General features: G+C 35.5%; 1 protein-coding gene across 1 annotated transcript in view; it reads right to left on the bottom strand.

Annotated features, from left to right (window-relative positions):
* Positions 1–22613, bottom strand: part of CSMD1 (CUB and Sushi multiple domains 1) — a 2061182-nt gene that overhangs the window by 1479176 nt on the left and 559393 nt on the right. The window contains exon 3 of the mRNA XM_025393463.1: positions 4901–5013. Within this exon, the coding sequence (XP_025249248.1) occupies positions 4901–5013 (113 nt within the window). The remainder of the gene's footprint in view (positions 1–4900; positions 5014–22613) is intronic.

The following is a 22613-nucleotide window of genomic DNA, read 5'->3' as shown; positions in this document are numbered from 1 at the left end:
AGATACCATCTCACACCAGTTAGAATGGCGATCATTAAAAAGTCAGGAAACACCATATACTGGAGAAGATACGGAGAAATAGGAACACTTTTACACTGTTGGTGGGACTGTAAACTAGTTCAACCATTGTGGAAAACAGTGTGGTGATTCCTCAAGGATCTAGAACTAAAAATACCATTTGACCCAGCCATCCCATTACTGGGTATATACCCAAAGGATTATAAATCATGCTGCTATAAAGACACACGCACACGTATGTTTACTGCGGCACTATTCACAATAGCAAAGACTTGGAATCAACCCAAATGTCCATCAGTGACAGACTGGTTTAAGAAAATGTGGCACATATACACCATGGAATACTATGCAGCCATAAAAAAGGATGAGTTTGTGTCCTTCGTAGGGACATGGATGCAGCTGGAAACCATCATTCTCAGCAAACTATCACAAGAACCGCATGTTCTCGCTCATAGGTGGGAATTGAACAATGAGATCACTTGGACACAGGAAGGGGAGCATCACACACCGGGTCCTATTGTGGGGAGGGGGTAGAGGGGAGGGATAGCATTAGGATATATACTTAATGTAAATGACGAGTTAATGGATGCAGCACACCAACATGGCACATGTATACATATGTAACAAACCTGCATGTTGTGCACATGTACCCTAAAACAAAGTATAATAAAAAAAAAATTAAAACCAATTTATTTACAGATGGTCCCTAGGGAAGCTGAGGCAAATGTTGAATATGTAAAATTAGTATGTTAAAATAAACATGTGATACTTGTGTTTGCATTTAAGAATTCTCTTTTTAACTACCATGTCAGTTACGATATTTAAAGGAATCTTAATAGATTCCTAACATTCTTATCAGCTTTGCTTTAATCAATAATCTAATTTAACCTTTCTTCTGCCTTGTCAATTTGATTATAAATGTCTGTATCAAAATGCATACTAATTTCATTCAGATTTATTTCAAAACCTGCCATCCCATGAATAAAGTCTTTGCCAATTGTTACGAAAAACTGTGTCCAATCTATAGAATTGCCTTATGCTACTGAGAAAAGTTCTATACAAAGCAAGTAGTGATTCTAGTTAATAAATATTGGAGTCACTATTTCAATTCAGAGTTGGTGTTTTCTATCCAAAAAAAAAAGTTGTATTATGTACAAAAATTATATTTTCCAAAAGCTAGTGGATCATAAAGAATACAACTAACTTCAAAAAAACCTTATTTTACTTACAAAATGAACTAAAAAGTCAACCTAAATTATTGCATATAATTCATACAAGCTAGATTTTAAAAATATAACCAATATTTAAATTATTGAAGTCCACTGTACAAAGAATTTCCCAAATAGTTTCCAAAACATTTGAAATTATATTTATTAAAAATAAAGATGTGCATTAAAATGGATATTTAGTCCTAGTTTCCAAAACATTTGAAATTATATTCATTAAAAATAAAGCTGTGCATTAAAATTGATAATATTTAGTCCTTAGAACCAAAATAATGAACATTTTGAGTCTAAGAGTTTTGATAATAGATTCTCATGTTTCCAACATTTAGCTTACATTTTTACTAATAAGAAAAACCATTATAAAATAGATCAATTCTTTTTTAAAACCTAAAGACAGAAAAAGTGCATCAGAGAGAGAGGCTTTTCGGGGAACAATTTTTAGATGACTGTGTATCACCCCATCCATATATTTTCTTCAATGTCCTCAAGTCTAATATTTGTCAGCCTTTGTCTCATGTCAATTTTCTTCCTAGATGTTTTTCTTAAAACATAGGTAAGCTTGATGACAAAATAATGTTTTTTAATACTTGAGATTATGGTAAAAGAAGAACAATACACAAATAAAATTTATAGACATAGTACTTCAAAATTGGGCACATATAGGAAATTTAATAGTAATCTTATTATAACTTATATATAATCCTAGTATTTTCTGTTATAAATTTATCAAAGACAGCTATGCAACATTGTTGGTTCACAATGAAGACTAATGTCCAAGTATAGAACTAGCAAGTAAAATCTTACAACACTGAATTAAGTTAGTAACTTCAATTTTATTCTATATTTAGCAGTTAAAATGTGTTAATTTTAATATATACACTTAATTACTAAGACTTGCTAAGGTCTATATTCAGAAAGTCAAACACTCTAAATAATCAATGTTAGTATAAAATTTGTCAGTGTTCCCACTGGATTTCCAGAGTTAAATTCAATGAACAAACACGTTAATTACAATATTTTAATTTATTGTTTCTATTCTCATTATGTAGCGTAATAGTTCCATGTATGAATAATAATTTATGTAAATAATGCCTATTCCAAAGTACTGCCAGAAAACACTTGAGTTCTTTGTCCGGATTATGTTTGTTCCCAAGGTGATCATGTTTACATAGATCTTACATGTTCAGAAGATTCTTCTCCTTTCAAGACAATAAATTTCCATTAAAAATTTATGCAGCAGTCAGGTAATACTACCAAAATTCCATGTTTTAAATAAAAAAATGAATTTATTATAATATGAAAGCTCATTTTATATCTAAATCCAGTTGCCTTTATAGGTCTTGGATTATATATCAGTATTTTATTCTATTATTTGACTCATACAAATTACTTGATGGGTCAAATAACAGAATCCCTGGGCGGTCTCTTCAAAATAAGAACTGATGGGAAAGGAGGAAATCTCAGATATCAGAAAGAGAATTTTGTGATTCTAAAGCAACTTGAGATATTTTTCTAATCATCAATGATTCTGCTTATATACATATATGAATAGGTGTATTTGCTTATGTCATGCACTTTTAATAAATTCTCACTTTTTCCCATGACACTGCCTTGGTAAGTTACAGTTGTCTAAAGTTAATGGGTAAAGTATTTGGTACTTGCAATAAAAATTGCTATAAAAACTCTCCTCTAGATTATCTTATCTTTACTCTTCTACTTAAGACTATAATTGACAATTTTTCTCCTAATAATACACACTCATTTTTGCAGGAGACCTTGAAGCTAACAGATAAATAGTTTTAAACACACAGATATTAAATACTGGATACAATTTTGGTTTAGCCAACAAAGCACCTTTTTAACAGGGTTTTTTTTTCTTTTAAAACATAGGTTTGGCTTTACTTGTAAACATCAGACTATAATATCACCATTTCAAATCGAAATATCACAAAGACATTTTCTACATAGCCACATTAAAAAATAAATACAGGTAACTTATGACCCTATTCCATTTTCTAGAAAGTTTTCCAGTTGTTCTTTTGGAGTAACACAGAAATATTTTTCCAACATAGACGATCTTGCCCTATCTTCTTTATTATACCATCATGACCACCAGTTAAGCCAACAATAGTCCAGACATATTTGATAGAACTATTCACGTGGTAATTTCTCAACAGCAAAGGAATTTCCACAACATTAATTTTGGGAACCTAGCAAGACTTCGTTTTCAACTGTCAACTTTATCAGGAGTGGAGAAAAATTGCCAAGTTTTCTAAAATGTGGAAGCATTATCTATTTTTTAAACAAATACTGTACATTAACTGGACAAAATATGCTTGGCATAGAGCAGGTATGGATTGCTTTAGAGATGCTTTTTTAATATTCTGCAAAAAATGAAATTATGTGAATTTAGGGTTTATATGCAGTGGTACCTTGATATAATCAAAACAGCGCTAATAACATCCATTGATCTTAAAGTAGCCCATTGCTTTCCAAAGATTAACTTATCCCTTGATAGTGTTGTACTTAAAGGTGATAGACCCTTTCCAGCCACTGATGCTTTGCTTATGCACAAATGCAGTGGCCTGAACGACGTTAGAGGCAGAATCTCCCACCATTCTCAGCATTATTCCACATGTAACTTTAAGTGAGAGGATGAGTCGGTCTATTCCTATGTCTCTGCAAAGAGAACCTTCCACCATTTTCTGATAATTTCACTACAGCCAAACTCACTTGCACAAACCACATGTAGATTTTAACTTTCCACAAAATACGATTGTTCCCTAAAGGCAGAGCATTCCCAATAAGAATATGTAATTTGTGACTTAGCAGAGAACGACATCCAAAGTAAACAGTGTATGTTGCAAATAGGAATTGGTTTACACCTCTACCCACAGATTGCTTTTTAAGTTTACAGACTCCAGAGTTTGTCTTACAGACAATAGCTCTTACATTACATGTAAAAGGCAATTTAAACTTCCATGCAAAACAGTACTAAAGTAGACACAAGTCAGCCTTTAAAGCATTAACTAGTTCAATTTCTTAAAACCTAATACTTGAAGTGATAATTTCATTTTCCAAAGTTCTATCTTTGCCTTTTAAAAAAAATCCTGCCAAAAGCTATTTTAATAATGATAGCCATACCCCAAAGGCATCTCGGCACCAAATCCGAAGACATGAAAACAAATAAAATCTCTACGCCTTGCATGATCAAACAACAGTAAAAGCAAATTCTATTAAAAATTTCAGCTTTGACAACAAAAGCTCATTTAATGAAATTTCCTTTACTCAAGCACTATCAGTATAATTGTCCAACCAAAAATTTAATAAAGCTCTTCTGCATTAAAAATGAACTCTTTGCCACATAAGAGGGCTATTCAGACTTCTCAAAACTTATTCAACCACAAGTTAATAAAAAGAAAACTCAAAAAAGAAAAGTTCTAGTGATAAGAAAAAAAATTGTGAACATGTTTTAGGCTGGAAAGTTTGGCGATTATAACAGTGTTATCCAATGCCACTGTATTACACCGAAGCCAAATGTCTACACCATGAAATGACCTGTGACAGCAGCAAAATTTTTCATTGTTAATTCAGAGTGGTATGTGTTGGATCATTTGGACAGTGAATGCATGTGCAAAACACAATCAATCTCCTACCTTCATATAATGCTTTAAAACCTTGGGCACTCACAGCGAAGTCTGTTGTGAACCACAGAGTGAGGATAGATCCTGTACTCACTATAGACGAGGGCAGCTGAAATCCCGATAATCTAAATTAAAAAACAAACAAACAAAAAAGACACGAACAGAGTTAAAAGTATGAATTTATCAAAAAAGCTTACTTGATGAAGTCACTGAATAACTTTAACAGTGGTATATTCACTTGAAGTATGACATTAAACACTTAGATAATCCGTACACATGGCTTTGGTTGGTAGGTATTTGAAATTAAACATTTTCAAGTATTCGAGTTTGTTTATTTAAATAACTTTTGAGAAAATTTCTTCTTGAAAATTCTTACTTATATAATACACCGTTGTCTTAAATGCTCCTTGGTTTTGTATGGCAATAATCTACCACCAACATTTTTTTAAGTTTTAATTTAAATTTTAAGTTCTGGCGTACATGTGCAATATGTGCAGGTTTATTATGCAGGTTAAGGTGTGTAATGGTGGTTTGCTGCACCTCTCAAGCCATCATGTAGGTATTAAGCCCAGCATGCATTATCTATTTTTCCTAATTCACTGTTCTTAAATTTTTTCTAATTAAAAAAAAAAAAACAAAAAACATATGACAGGAAAAGCGTGTGCATGTGTGGTCATGAAACAATCTGTGTTTCAGCTGGATTCCAAGCAGTGCTCTTAGGGAAAGTGAGTGAGATGATCAGGATGGCAAAGGCCCAGTGCAACAGGCTGTGAGCTGTCCAGAGGGCAAATCAATCCTGACACAGCTCTGTGATCCACAATGGGACTCCCAACATAAGAATGCTAAAAATATCCACATTCTGGTAAGTAGCTTATTTTTTAATGTCATAAAATCCACAAACACCTGTGCTGTGGAGGCTGGTCTGTCCTTTTTCACCCTCCTAGGAGCCTCCTCCCTCCCTGTCTTTTGGTTTATCACCTTTCCTATCTGTTACAATTCACAGGGATCTTCACCAACTCTCAAATTGTATTCATTTTTGTAAACTGCAGTATCCGCTGTCTGCTTTTTTTTTAAATTCAATCCCCTTAAAGACACTCATTTGTTCTTTTTATTTTTTCCCATTGGATGCCAATCCTAACCACTTCCAGACAGTCCATTCACATGAAGAAGTAAATGACTGATGAACGGAAAAAGAAACCAGTGTCATACCAGCAGACAATGCTTTGTGGTTTATATGTTATTGAACACAATACAGAAGACAAGTCAGTGAAGCAAACACTGCTTTAAGAAAGAAACAAAACAGTGAGTTTAAATCCTCCTGTGACTCTGTGACTGAAGACCAGCAAGAATACAGAACTCATCAACCCTCCACAACAGTATTTAATCAATATTTATAGAACACTTTATCCAACAAGAACAGAGTACGCACGTATTTCAAGTGCCCATAGAACATATACCAAGATAAACCATATTTGAGACCATAAAAACAAACTTCAATACATTTAAAATAACCAAAATCATATAGCATCTATTCTCTGACCACACAGTGGAATCCAATTAGAAATCAGTAAGATAAAAATAACAGAAAAATATATAATTACTTGGAAAATGAACAGCACACTTCTAAATAATCCATGGATCAAAGAGGAAGTCTCAAGGAAAATAAAAATATAGATAAACTGAATGAAAATATAAAATACAACATATTAAACTTTGTAAGACTCAGCTAAGTAGTGCTGAGAAGGTAATTAGTAGCACTAAAAACAGAACTTAGAAAAGAGAAAAACTCCCAAATCCCTAATCCAAATTCTCATTTAAAGAACTGTAAAAGGAAAAAAAAAAAAAAAAACACAAAACAAACTAAAGGAAACAGAAAGCAAAATAAATAAATAAATAAATAAATAAATGAAAGAAAAAAGAATAATGAAAAAAAGCCAGTGCTTTGGAAAAAAAATCATTAAAATTGACAAAGACTGACTAAATAATTGGGAGTTTCAGAAGGTACAAGTAGTCATTGTTAGTCATTAAACATCAAATATTACTATGAACTCAGAAGACATCAAAAAAATTAAAAAGTTACTACAGAAACTACGTATGTAAAATTGGCAACTAAGAAAATATTGGTCACTAACTCAAAAAAAGAACTATTACAACTAACCAATGAAAAAATACATAATGTAAATTACCATATAGCTATTAAAACTTACCCCAAATAAATATCCAGTTCCAAATGTTGCTACTGGAGAATTCTACCTTTAAATAATCAACACCATTTGTACACACTTTAAAGAATTAACACTAATTGTACACAGTCTCTTCCAGAAAGTGTAAGTGGATGGAATGCTTTTCTAGTAATTTTGTGGCATTGACACTATCCTTTCCCTTATGGGCTGAATTATGCTCCTCCCACCAATTCATACATCGAAGCCCTAACCCCCAACATAACTGTATTTGGAAACATGGCTTTACAGAGGTAATTATAGTTAAATGATGTTGAAGAATTAGGACTCTGATCCCACAGGATTAGTGTTCGTTAAAAATAGGAAAAGAGAAGAATACCTTTCTCCCTGGACACATACTGATAAAAGACCATGTGAGCATGGAGCAGGAAGGCTGCTGTCTACAAGTTAGGAAGAGAGCCCTCACCAGGAACTGACTATTCCGGACCCTGATCTCAGACTTCAGTCTCCAAAAGTGTGAAAAAGTAAAACTGTATTTCTTAGTCCCCATAACTTATAGTATTTTGTTATGGCGGCCTAAGTAGACTAAGACACTCTGATATCAAAATCAGATAAACACAGATAAAAGAAAAACAGTATCTCTCATGCATATAGATGCAAAAATCCTTAACAAAATAAGAGAAAACAGAAGTAGGCAAGATAAGAATTATACACTGGTGTTTATTAGAGGAATATAAGAAAGGTCCAATCTTTGAAAATTAATCAATATAATCTGCAATCTTAATGGGCTAACAAAGAAAAATCACAAGATCATAGTAATCCTTGTAGAAGAAAAAAACATTTGACAATAATAATCACTGAATCATGAGAAAAGTTCTACAGTAAAATATGATTGGAGGGAATCTTCTCCAAGTTGACAAAGAATATCTCCACACATACACACACACACACACACAAAAGCCTAAAGATAACATTTTACTTAGTGGTGAAAGACTGCATGCTTCTGCGTAAGACTGGGAACAAGTCAAGAAATATCTGCTTTGAACAGTTGTATTCAATATTGTGCTGGAATATCCTACAAATATGATAATACAAGAAAAGAAAATAAATGCATACGGGTCAGAAAGGAATCAATTAATTTACCACTATTTGAAGATAGCATGATGACCTTTATAGAAAATGCCAAGGAATCTACAAGAAAACTTGTAGAGCTAATACTTGATATCATCACATGTGCAGGGCACACAATGAACATACAAAAATCTATAGTATTTCTGCATACTAGCAATAAACACATTAACATCAAAATGTGAAATACATAAATCACAATAGCTCAAAAAAAGAAAAGTTTTTGTATAAATACAGTAAGATATGCCCAACAGTGTATACAGAAAAATACACAACACTAAGAAAAAATTCAAAGAAATGCTAAATAAATGGAGAGGTATACCATGTTAATAGATTGGAAGATTCAAGGTAAAGATATAGGTTATTTCCAAATTGATATACAGGTTTTACACAATTTATATCAAAATCCCAGCAAGAATTTTTGAAGATATAGCAAGATCTCTTTAAAATGTGTATGAGAAGGCAAAAAAGAAAAAAATAGAATAGCTCGAACAATTTTGTGAGAGAAGAATAAAGTAGGAAAAATAGTTTACCTGATTTCAAGACTTATTTTACATCTACAACTATTAAGACTATTTGGTATTGGCAGATTGGCAAAGAAATAAACCCATAGCTCAATGGATCAGAACAAAGAACCCAGAAATAGACCTAAACAAGTATCTCCAACTTGTTTTCAACAGATTCAAAAGAAATTGCATAGAATAAATCAACAAATTATGATTAAACAATTGGATTACAAATATAAATGTAAAATGTAAAGCAATTAGGCTCTTAGAAAAAAAAAATAGGGGAAGTCTTCTGAGTCTAGGGCTACACAGAGTTTCTATACTTGACACCAAGTATACAATCCAGAAAAAGAAAATAAATCGGATTTCATAAAAACTAAAAACTTTGCTCTGCAAAAGACCCTATTAAGAGGATAAACGTGTATGCTGCAGACTGGGAGAACACATGTGCAAGCCAAATATCTGACAAAAGACAAGTATCTAGAATATACAATTAACCTCAAGACTCAACAGCAAAAGACAAACTATTTAGAAAATAGACGACAAGCATAAGAGTCATGTGACCTAAAGGATATCCAGACGGCAGATAAGCACATGAATATTTTACTCTACATCAATAGACATTAGAGGAATGCAAATTAAAACCACAGAGAAATACCATCCTGGGAGGTCACCATCCGTATGGAAACCTCTCCTACCAGGTAGAGGTGGTGAGGACAGAATCGACACAATGGAGAAGTTCAGAATGGCTGAAATAAAAATAAATAATGACAACATCACATGCTGGCTAGAATGTGGAGAAAACTGATTGCTCTTGTATTGCTGGTGGAAATATAAAATGGTACAGCCATTTTCTGTAGAAAACAGAAAACTTCTGGAGAAGTTTGATATTTCCTTTAAAAATGAAACATGCAACTGCCATCTGATCTAACAATTGTTCCACTTTGCAGATGCCCTACAAATGCTCATGATTGGAAACAGTCCCCATCTTGATTGTAATACATCAATATTCGGTAGTGTAATTATTGTACAATTGTTCTTCTTTGCAGTTGCCCCAGAAATTCTCATGATAGGAAACAGTCCCTACCTTCACCAAATCAATATTCTGGTAGTGTAATTATTGTACCACAGTTTTGCAAGTGGCTTCCACTGGAGAAACTGGTATACAGTACACAGAAACTCTTTGTATAATGTCTTTTAACTACATGTGAATCTATAATGATCTCAAATAATTAAATACATTGGAAAGGTTGAGACTGAGAGGTACTCAAGAACATATTAAGATGAAAATAATCTAGTAACCAAAATAATGCTATTTAATAACAAAACATAAGTTCTAAAAGTAAGTTGAACAAAAACTATTGAGGATAATTTCATTTAGTAAATGCCCATCTTGAAGTTTTACATATCTATTAGCGTAAGTTTAGGTACAAAATAATGTGATAGCACTTTAAATACAATTTCATGTCCCTTTTAATTATTAAGTTTTATAAAGATTTGTGATTATGAAGGAGTGTGGTCAAATGATATTAGTTCAGGAAGTAGGAACAAGATACTAAGGGATTTTTAAAACCAATGTCATAGGACTACTGTTTGGAGGTTTCGGGTAATTTAATATTTACATATGTAGGTAAAATACAGGCAAGTGATCTGATTTCAAATAGCTGGAATGAAATGGATTCATTCATAGTTGTGTGCAAAAAAAATGGAGTCCAACATTAGTTGACAGGGATGTGGAAGGATGAGTGGATCCAATTGATCATAAAGAGCTTTCAAGAGCTAAATTTGTGATTAAATGTTAACGGCCATTTACTCCACACTGGCTGAGAGTGAGGAATCATTTAAGGAGCTGGCAAGACTCACTCCTTGGTGGCTCACACATGTGCTCCTGAGGATGCTAAAGTACTTCTCTGAGGATCTTGTCCATGAGGACCTTTGCAATACATTTTATTCCTGTCTGCCTCACTTTGAGGAATCCCTTGCTTCTTACAAGCAACTGGCTTATTTTCAACATATAGTAAATTATGAAGCAGAAATATTTTGAAGTAAAAGGGAATATTTTGAAGTAAATCCCAACAATCCACACAGGTGTCTTGCAGTAGCGAGTCTTCCTTCTGTCATTCAGATTTGACAGTCCAGGGTAGTATGGGGATATCTTAGTATACATAAAATTATTGACAAACTTTGAATATTTCAACAGAAATATAACATATATGTTACACCCTATTGTAATTTTTTAGTGTTCTTAAAAAAATACAAGCATGCTAAAGTATCTTCATTTTAGAGAGCTAGACATAGCCCCAAATTAAAGACGTATACATTAAAACATTTTAAAATGTGTTTTCCAAATCGCCAAGGGAGTATGAAATTTTACTAAAGGAAAGCTGTCCATAAATAAAAGGAATTATTTTGAAATGCAAAAAAACTTATTGCCTATGAATGTGACAGAGAGACTGACATTAATTTCCAAATGGCATATACAGAGGTTCGGTAATCAGGAAATAGACTGCATTCTGTAAATTCAGAAGCCTTATATCTATAGTTATTGGACTAGTAGTTTTTCAGTAAAATAGCTTATTTTCTATAAGTTATTCCAAATTCTGTTGTAGAATTCATCCAAAATTAGTTGTAAGTATAAAAAGTTTTTAAAAATTATAGAGTATATAGTACATAATTTTGAAAATCTTTTATATATTTTATATATAGTATATATAGTAAACCTTTTTATATACTATAGTTTATATGTGAGATACATAGCAAACATATATTTTATAAAGACAATATTTTATACTGTATTTATAGTACATTTACTATAGTGTAGTATTTATACACAGTATTTATGTACAGTATTTATGTACAGTATAGTATACTATATATTGTTTACTATATAATATAGTAACAGTAATATATTGTTATTCATATTTTATAGTAATATTTTATTATACAATATAGTAATATTTTATATTACTATATACTATATATTTTATTATACAATATAGTAATATAGTAGTATTTTATATTACCATACAATACAAATATGATTTTATATAATATAGTAATATAGTATTACATAATACATAGTATACTATATTATGCACTATATTATAGCAGAATTAAAAGTGGGAAGGGGTATTAGTACCAGATGTCAGGTGTTTCAGCTTTTTATTTTGTATAGAAGAGAACTTATGATTAGAAATATTTGGTCACTCAGTAAGGTTTGCCTGGTCTAGGGATGGGGACAATTTGGACAGCAAGAAGTGATCAGTGATCATGTCCCCGCGAGAACTGTTGTGGACAGAACAGCCCCAGAGAGCTTGGGAGATCTAAGAGCACAGGTGGCTGTGGCTCCTGGGAGGTCATCATCCTTATGGAAAGCCTCTCCTACCAGGTAGAGGTGGTGAGGACAAAATCGACACAATGAAGAAGTCCAGATGGATGTGCAGGGACCATCTAACAATTCCTGAGCCCAAGAGAGGCACACATGGTGCCCTGCATGGTCCTCAGTACAAGAGATCACTTGAGTTACGTGGCCTCGGTAAGCAGGTCTTGGTGCTGGTGACAAAATACTGGATGCAATGAGTTACATGTCAAATTGTGTCAGGACACGGCAGAGGGTGATCTGGAACCAGACACTTTCTCAACCCCCAGTACCTTGGGGTCATATAACTGTCTTGGACTTAGATACCAACCAGCGAAGATGGAATCAAGCAGGCAAGGTTCAGAAAAGACTGAATCAAATACATACACACACACACACATACACAGTGAATCACATGAGTATATATACATTTTACCAGATTAAAATTTCTGCCATCATTTGGAGAGAGACCCAAAGTAAAAATTATTGTAAACTCCATGTAATAATCACATTATTTTTATACCTTAACTTTGGCCTCAGTAAACAGTACCTATTACATTTATTTATTTTTCTGTTCTCTTCAGCATATCACTAATTTGAAACCATTAATATAAAGTATATAAACCTCTCAATATAAACTTCAATTACAGACTTTTATCACAATGTATAACCCATACAAATATACACATGTTTAAGCTACTGTGTAATTCTTTTTATTAAAACCTTGTTGAATTTTAAACTCAGGGATCGCTACTTAATATAATGTCTCTAGGGTACAGACTGCCCTTTATTTAAGGCACTTTAAAGTTAGAGTTTCAAATGTTTTTCTGACTCCTCACTGTGACACTTGATTGGCCCAGTAGTAAAGATATTCCAACAAGCTACAGTACTTGAAGCCTTTCATTGCTATTGTTAAGACATTAAGGTTAAATGTCTTGCTTTTGTATCAGACAATGTCAAGAGTGAATGTGATCTGTCTCTGATGCCTGTTTTCCTCCTCTCCAAAGCACCCATCACATCTATTTGAGTCTGGCTTCACTTAAAAGAAAAAGCAAATCCATGTTCACTTGTACTGCATCCACTGAACCACACATTCTAAACACAAGACAACTAGGAGAGTATCAACCTGATACAAAGAAAATCAGAACTGCTTGTAGCAAGACAGCTACCTCACATCTAAGGAGTCGCAGCATCTTTCTCTATCATCTGATGCCTACTATAGATTAAAAGTCAGTCTAGGTAGCTTGTTATCTTCCTTGTAAGCAGTCGTTCAATAGGAATACCTAAATGATTTGCTAGTGCAATATGGAAATGGTTTTTCACATTAATTTCTTGAATAAAAAGTCTGCATGCCTGGCATATGTGTATATTTCTCTACATGACAGAGTAAGTATAGACATAGAAATATGTAAACATGTATTTTCCAATAATAAACTTGCAACTTTCCTCATGACATTTTCAGTAATACTAGATGTGTTCGAGTTCCTTCAGGAAATACAAAAACTACAGAACTTTTAGGGCTTATTAAAATAATTGATAATGATATATTAATAATCCAGGGTTCATTTAAAATTTGGTTATTTTATGTATTTTTAATTTATTTTTTTGAGACAGAGTCTAGCTCTGTCACCCAGACTGGAGTGCAGTGGCCTGATCTTGGTTCACCGCAACCTCCACCTACCAGGTTCAATGATTCTCCTGCCTCAGCCCCCTGAGTAGCTGGGACTACATGCACCACCACCACCATGCCCAGCTAATTTTTGTATTTTTAGTAAAGATGGGGTTTCACCATTTGGCCAGGCTGGTATCAAACTCCTGACTTCAGGTGATCCACCTGCCTCATCCTCCCAAAGTGCTAAGAATATAGGCATGAGCCACTGCACCTGGCCTTATTTTATGTATTTTTTAATGAGTTGTACATATTTACAGTGTACAACACAATGTCCCACTGTATATGTACATCATAAAATGATTACTGGCAAGTTTTTTCTATGAAGACATATATATATATATATATATATACACACACACACACACATATATAATTGGATAGAATTCTAAAAGGATCATGCCTGTCTTCACAAGTGGTTATATTTTAAAAACACCATGAGATTTCAATAGTCCTATCACTTCTTGAAGAGAATACTGTAATTTCTTATAATTTTGGTTTCATTGCTCTTCAAGAGATTTACATGTGTATATGTGTATATAGAAATACACATATTTTATAGACACACATCTACATATACAAAACACATTGGACAAAGAAAAAGCATTGTCCTTTCACATCAAAATGTTTTGTAAACAGTGGCTCGGTTTGGTTCTTTGGCAATTCCTTCTGTCATTTGGGAAACAGATTAGCTTATACGATTTGTAACGTTCAAGCTGGATCAGAAAATTGTAAAAGCATAAGACTCATTATGGAAGGCCTTGGTACATACTGATTTAGGAGGCAAAGAAAGTGAAAGTTTAGAGGCTAGACCAGAGAGAGGAACGAATGCACAGAGGAGGGCCCTTCATGCTGGGTACCCCAAGAGTTGGACCCCAATATCCCAAAGGGACAGGAGCTCCATGAGGGCAGAAGTGGGTCCCCTGTAACCCACAGCTCTATGCTGAGATTCTAGAATGCCTGGAGCATGGAAGTGCTCCAGCCGTATTTGTTGAAATATCCCAGCAACCCCCTCCCAGCAGAGCCAGGATCTCATTGGCTAGGAAAGAACTCCATGCCCATTCGGTTAAGTTCTATGGAATGAGGGAATCCTCTCCCACGTTTTTGGCTAAGACTTGGGGATGGAATCAGTGGTCACCCATCGGGGAATGAAAAAGAAGAGAGGCCAAGGGGAGAATCCATTTGAAGCTGCGCTGGAAGATGAGGTCTCCTTAACTGCCCTCCCACTGAACGGAAATCGACTGCCTGAGTTTTCGGGATGAACCAGGAAGTATAAATGCAGAAACAAAAAATTCATGTTTAAATCTCAGAAGTGAGGCTTATAAATAAAGCTAACGGTGCGGATTCCACAAAGCAAATCTATGTCAGAATCTATCGTATGTGTGCTTTCCTAAGCGAGGGGCCACCTTTATCTCAGGAGTTTGGCCCCGGGTTTCTCAGGCCATGAAGACCAGCTTGGAGAAGAAAAGTTCTAAAATCACATCTTACGTTTCGGTACTGAAAAAGTATTACAATTAAACCGCTGCATATTGCTTTAACTGATAGTTTTCCTTCCTAAGAGGCTTACATCATTAAAGGCTCATAAGTTTATTCAAATACATCATTGTTTACCTCATGGTTATGACATAGTCTACCTTCTCCCGGGACCCTGAGAGGAATTTCATTTGGTTATGGTGATTTAATATACATGGTATGTCATAGTTTGCACTAAATAGAAATTTCCTTCTAAGAAATTTCACTCTCAGCAGAAGCCAGAGATGCTGTGTTGTTTTTACAAAGGAACTCTAATAAAAGTTCCTTTGGGGAAGAAAATAAATTTTCCCCAAATTGCATTCTACACAAGTTTGTCAAGAATTAATTCCACTGATCCTTTTTTTTTTTTTTTTTAATCAACGCACCGAATTATTTTGGGCAAGTTATTTTATAATTACAGTGTCTGTAATAGACTATTGGAAACAAAAATCTAAACAGATTTTGCCCCCAAGCATGAAATAGCATCCACATGATGTATATTTAAGACAATAAAACCATTTATAAATGACATTAAAACAGTAACAGCGGTTTTCCTTTCAATTGTCATTGTAAATACTCTACTCCAGTGTTCTCCCCTCCACTCTTATGCCTTCTGTGTGATCAGCACCAGCCTCTCCTGAATGAGGATCCATAAATTATCTCAAGAGTGCAAAATTCATTCGTAGAATTTTTATGTCAAGATGCTTTTCAATCTTTTCTTTCTCAGATATGCCACTTTTCTATGGAAAGATTTTGGATAAGACCTGCGCTTCTTCAGAATAACTCATGGAGTTCCCATTTTATTTTCTCCTCTGATCGTTAGTATTAATATATTTAATCTTAAACAGACCGCATGGCTGTGGAAAAAGAGGTAAAGCTCTGATTTGCTCATAGGCAAGGGAGGGGAGTAGGTAGCGACCCCTAGAGTTATTCCAGGTCTGTTTTCATTATCTCAACATTAAAAAACATACTGAAATGGCTCAAAGATGTTAATATGCAAATTTATTTAATCATATCTCACAAAATATATCTTACATTGTGATTTTTTTTAAATTTTTATTTTATTTTTTGAGTCGGAGTCTGGCTCTGACTCTGTGGCCCAGGCTGGAGTGCAGTGGCCGGATCTCAGCTCACTGCAAGCTCCGCCTCCCGGGTTCCCACCATTCTCCTGCCTCAGCCTCCCGAGTAACTGGGACTACAGGTGCCGCCCCCTCGCCCGGCTAGTTTTTTTTTTTTTTTTTTTTTTTTTTTAGTAGAGACGGGTTTCGCCGTGTTAGCAAGGATGGTCTTGATCTCCTGACCTCGTGATCCGCCCATCTCGGCCTCCCAAAGTGCTGGGATTACAGGCTTGAGCCACTGCGCCCGGCCACATTGTGATTTTCTTAATGGTGAACCTAACGTCTATAAAATTGAAACCAGTAGTTGGGAGGAATTCATTGTACTTAGAACAGTACACATAAACTCAGATTGAAGTAGAAACACACAAGAGGACAGAGAGAGAAGAAAGGAGACCGACCCAGTGGAGACCGATTGCTACTCAATTACACTTTACAACACCTGACCCTGATAATCCACACCAGCCCCAGCCCCATTTCAAAACTTTGCTCTGAAGCTATCACTTGTCTGGCAAAAAACAAACAAACAAAAAACAGAGGCTAACTGGAAAGGAGGAAAACATAGAGGAATGAAACAAAAGAATCCTACATCCTGACAACAGAATTAAGACAATGGAATCAATTGTTCTAACAATTTTGAAACCAAACTTCTTCAGTAACCTGGCATGTATTAGAAATGTAGTAAATGCTTAATAAGTTGGTAACATACACATCCAAGAGAAGGTACTAGGAAATGTGGGCCTGCTATTTTCTTGGTGGAATAAAATTTATTATATACACTATTAAAATATTTGAATGATATGTAACAATTGGGTAAGTGGGAATTACTTCAAATAAGCACAGTATTGTTTTAAAAGACACAGCAATAATCTACATTTATGCACTTCATTATATTTGTCAATGTATTCTCAAAACGCCTGCAAACATGTGTAAAGAGCTTTGGTAGAGCTCATGGACTAAAAAGAGAGAGACAGGATCAGAATACTGAAATATTGGCTATTGAGCTAAAAAAAGGTGATTATATAAAATAAATCCTTGCTAAAGCATACATGGATTACAGAAACATGATTGGCAATTATATTGGGAAGTTTGAAAAAGTAAAATTTGAATTTAAAAATTTTGTCAAATGGGTTATGAGAAAACAGTAAACTCACACAGGAACTTAACTGTTTTCCAGTTGTAGTGATTTGTCAGGCAAGAGCCCAGAGACCAGGTGGCTTAAGTAACTTATTCAAAGGACTGCTTATAGAATCCCCTTTTCCTGGCTATGAACTTAGTGATTATCCTACAGCAAGGCAGTTTTCACGTTGTGTTGATTTCCTAGATTTGGGGCTTGGTGAAAAGAAATGGACTAATGCAACAAAAACTCAAGCATCAGCTACTCCCCTGGAGGGTCTACTAACTGCTGGTCAATGCCCTGAGTGTGAAAACGCCATATTCTCACAACATCCATAGAATAACCTTATGACTTAAAGACAGGCAGTAAAGCTCACTCCTTCTCCAGGGGAGGAAATGAAGCCTTAGAGATCCTTAATAACTTCCCTAAGGCCATGCAGGTGGAGAGCACTAGAGGCAAGATTCAAACCCTGCTGTCTCTCCCCAGAACTTGTGCTTTTAACTCCTGGAAGCCCACAGGAGATTTCAAACCAGGGCCATAGAGGGAAAAAAAAATACATGAAGCCAAGCAGTAATTTTGGCTATTGATGAGAGACCAGCCAACACTTTAGATTTCTTTAGCACTTTGTTGGATACCAAGGGTCTCCAACACCAAGCCACGGAATGGAGCTGCCCGTCGAGGGGTGGGCAGAAGCCAGAGATGCTGTGTTGTTTTTACAGCTGCTCCCCATGGCTCACGTTACCATCTGAGCTCCACCTCCTGTCAGATCAGTAGAGGCATTAGATTCACACAGGAGCATAAACACTGTTGTGAACTACCTACATGAGGGATCCAGGTTGCACGCTCGTTATGACAATCCAATATCTGATGATCTGTCACTGTCTCCCATCACCCTCAGATGGGATTGACCAGTTGCAGAAAAACAAGCTCAGAGCTCCCACTGATTCTATGTTATGGTGAGTTGTGTAACTATTTCATTGTATATTACAATATAATAATAGAAATAAAGTGCATCATAAATGTACTACATTTGAATGGCCCCAAAACCACTTCCTCCCACCCCCTTGTCCATGGAAAAATTGTCTTCCACAAAACTGGCCCCTGGCACCAGAAAGGTTGGGGACTGCTGTTGTATACAACTCAAAATATTGTTGAAATGAAATCATTACGTAAGTTAACACTAAAAGAATCAACCTTTGAACCAGGAATGGGGCACATTAAAGGCAATTCCCTGCGAGGTCAACGCACTGGCTATCTGCAAGCACAGCCAAATGGCTCCCTCATTCCCAGGGCAGCCCCAGATCCCCCTGCTGGCAAGAACCTCTGTGGGAACAGACAAGTACTCCAACAGAGATGAAAAACGCCCTTAAAATGGGAAATGGCAAATTTGATAAAGCCAATTTTCTTTATGCTCAAATCTCCCATTGTCTGAAAGAGCTAAAACTTTCCCATTTGCAGTCATTCACCTGTCATGTGAATATGTAAAATTCCCATTTTTTGATTGAAAAAGACCATTTACTTCCTAAATCTTTATGAATTTATAGATGGAGTTTACAAAAGTTGCGTACATTTACCTCTGTCCTTTGCAAGATAGTTTTAACGGATCTGGGAAAAAGGGAAAACAGACTGAAACATGAAGGCCCATTTCTTTGAGAATCCTACAGAAGTCAGGATAGGAAAACAGCAAAAAAGGGGGAAACTTGTGGAATTTATTCACTGTGGGCTCCAGGAAGTGATTTTCTCTTCAGCCTTAGGATTAACAACTTCAATTCTTTTCAAAGACAAGGCATTTTAAATATCTGGATCTAAGGGCTGGGCACTGTGATCCCAGCACTTTGGGAGGCTGAGGAGGGCCGATCACTTGAGGTCAGGAGTTTGAGACCAGCTTGGCCAACATGGCGAAAACCTGTCTCTACTAAAACACAAATTATTCAGGTATGGTTGTGTGCACCTGTAATCCCAGCTAATCCCATAGGGTGTGGCTGTAAAAACTACTCAGGAGGCTGAGGCAGGAGAATTGCTTGAACCTTGGAGATGGAGGTTGCAGTCAGGTAAGATCGCACCATCGCACTCCAGCCTGGGCAACAGTGTGAGACCGTCTCTAACTAACTAACTAACTAACTGCATCTAGGAACACCAAATCTGAATGTCTGGCAACACAAGCCACTTTTTGAACTCAGCCCTATGCCGTGTGACCCATCCTATGAAGTCCCCACACTAACAGAAGGAAAGAAACAACAAAAAGAAAACCCAGTAAAATTGTGTGATGATGCACTTAAGAGCCCAACATTGACTAAAACAGAATAGAGGAGGAAGCCCATGTTGTAGTCACTGAAGCTAATCCCAAATTTCCACCTAATTAAAGATGGACTAACAATTGGGAAGACGTATCGCTAACCACATTTACTTGTCTTTTGATTGGATAGGAATGAAGAGTAACAAATGTTTTCATGCCCCTGACAGGGCTCAGCCGGTGATTTTGGGACTCAGCTCCTAGACTGAATGTCAAATACACACTTTCCTCCCTCCAGACCCTGCACCGCCCATCAAATCCTGCTTCACCAGGGCTCAGCCATCCCATAGCTGTCTCCTGGACAACTGTAGGAATGAACTACATCTTTTTCCTCAAGAAAATGCTGGGTTTTGTCATCACATGACTCTGCATGACAAAAAGTGACAACAGACGTCAAAACCAATTATTTCCTATAGAAAAATTGATACAATCTAATTCATATTTTCACTTTTATCTACTCTTGGAGACATTTAAGAAGCCAATACTGTTGAATAAATGTCTAACATAGTTTCTATGTAATATACCGGTATAATAGAAATGTAAGCCATTAACAGTAGATGCTAGAAATAAGGATAAACTATTTTAAAGTATCAGTAATATATTATTTTTATAAGTGTAACAATTTCAATAGGGGATATAAATTGATAACACAAGTACATCAATCTGATCTTTGGAAAAACAAACCTTGAAAAAAATGTATGTTTTGTAAGTATCTTCTTAATCCACCTACGGTTCACAAATGATTGTCCCATAGCCAAATCTGACACAGGTAAAATGCAGGATTATGGAGTTTTGAGGCCTTTTTAATTGTTAGGACAAAACTCAGTTCTTGCAGGGTGGTATCCCTCCAAAGAAGTCACCATGCAGGCCCGGAGTTTGTCTAGTTTTGTTAAACTTATCACCAGTTTCCACAGAAAATCTTTGAGAGCCCTGTTATGGTACAATTTGTCCAGGCAAACTGAACCCTTACTGCCTGCCTCCTTCAGCATTCAAAACATTTTCCTATAGCCGTCATGCTCCCTTCCGGAAATCATGGAATCTGCTCTTCAGGGCACACGAGTGAGTGGCGGAAGCTGGCCTACTGCCTCCATGGGGGAACGGGATTTCCTGTGAGGTCACCCCAGGTGTTACTGACAGGCAAGTGGAGGTGCCTGCGTGTGGGGCTGTGGCTGCCTTGAGAGCTGTCTTGGCCATGTGGCTACAATAAAAAGTACCATACCTTTGACAGCTAAACAAGACAAATATAAGACAGACCGTGTCCCGAACACCTTCAGGGCAGAGTGTGCGACTCCACAGCTCGTCTCTTGAGGGTGAGGACTGTGTGACCCTGAGAGGACAGCGTGTGTCAAATGTAGATTTGATGGAAAATAATTAGAATTTTAACCAAAATCTATATTCTTAGCCTTTACATTCACACATCACCATCTACCTTTTTCTGTCACAAACACATTGAATTAACTTCATATGCCGCAGCTTGTTAAAACATAAGATCCAATCAAGATCATTCACGGATCTTATAATTCCAAGTTTCCAGAATAAAACCAACATGTCCAACTGAGCTAAATATATTCATTTCGGGATAAAAAATAGAAGTCATAGATCTTGAGAGAATTAGAATTCAGTGTCTCATCTTACAGACGCTGGCTGTAGGCTTCTTATGCCTTATATTAACTTACTGTAGGACAAAATTAGTTCATATATAAATAAAAATATTTGTAATATCCACCTTGCATTGTGGTTTTTTCATCTTGTTTTTGTCCCTATAAAATGATACTGTCAATCTCTCCTTCTTGTGGAGATTAATTGCCTGATTTATACTCCAAACATGTGCTTCTCGAGTCTATTTTAATTTTTGTGTGTACAGAGTAGGTGTGTATATTTGTGGGGTACATGGCATGTTTTGATTCAGGCGTGCAATGCATAATAATCACGTCAGGGTGAGGAATATCTCTCCTCTCATTTATTCTTTGAGTATCAAACAATCCAATTACACTGTAAGTTACTTTAAAATTTACAGTTGTTTACTATATCCACCCTGTTGTGCACTCAAATAGGTCTTCATTTTTCCATTATTTTAAATCCATTAACAATCCCCATCTCCTTCCTACACTCCTACTACCATACACAGCTTCTGGTAACTATTCTACTCCTTGTATCCATTAGTTTAATTGTTTTGAATTTTAGATCCCACAAATAAGTGAGATCATGTGATGTTTGTCTTTCAGTGCCTGCCTTATTACACTTAACAATGATCTCCAGTTCTAGCCACGTTGTTGCAAATGACTGAACCGCATACTTTTTATGGCTGAATAGTACTCCACTGTGTGTAAGTACCGCATTTTCTTTATCCTTTCATATGCTGATGGACACTTAGGTTTCTTCCAAATCTTACCTATGGTGTACGGTGCTGCAACTTTAATTTCCTGTTCAGCTTTCTAGGACTGTCCTGATTCTCTCCATCCCTGAGAATGAGACTCAGTGCTTTTTCCTCAAGGTAATTTAATGGGACATGCTATGGAAGAACCAATTACAGAAAAACGAATCCAAGAGTTGCTACCCAGAATAATTCTTTTAGGGGCATTTTATTTTAGGAATGGCAAATCCAATCCAACAAAACAAAGCAAAACTTTGCTGTCTCAACAAATCAAATCAATGGCTGACCAAGATATCAAACTGAAGAACTGTTTCTGAAATTAGGCAGTAGGGAAAATTAAACTTTCTTTTAAGTAACTGAAATATGATTTAGTTTCAGAGAAAAAATCTAAGCTTGTTTTAAAAAGGAAATACATCTTAAGGTATTTCTAAATCCTTGTATATGAATAGCACAGTATAATCATGACTAGAAAA

The sequence above is a fragment of the Theropithecus gelada genome, chromosome 8 (assembly GCF_003255815.1).
Source record: "Theropithecus gelada isolate Dixy chromosome 8, Tgel_1.0, whole genome shotgun sequence".
NCBI lineage: Eukaryota > Metazoa > Chordata > Mammalia > Primates > Cercopithecidae > Theropithecus > Theropithecus gelada.
This window is presented reverse-complemented; position numbering and strand designations above follow the sequence as displayed.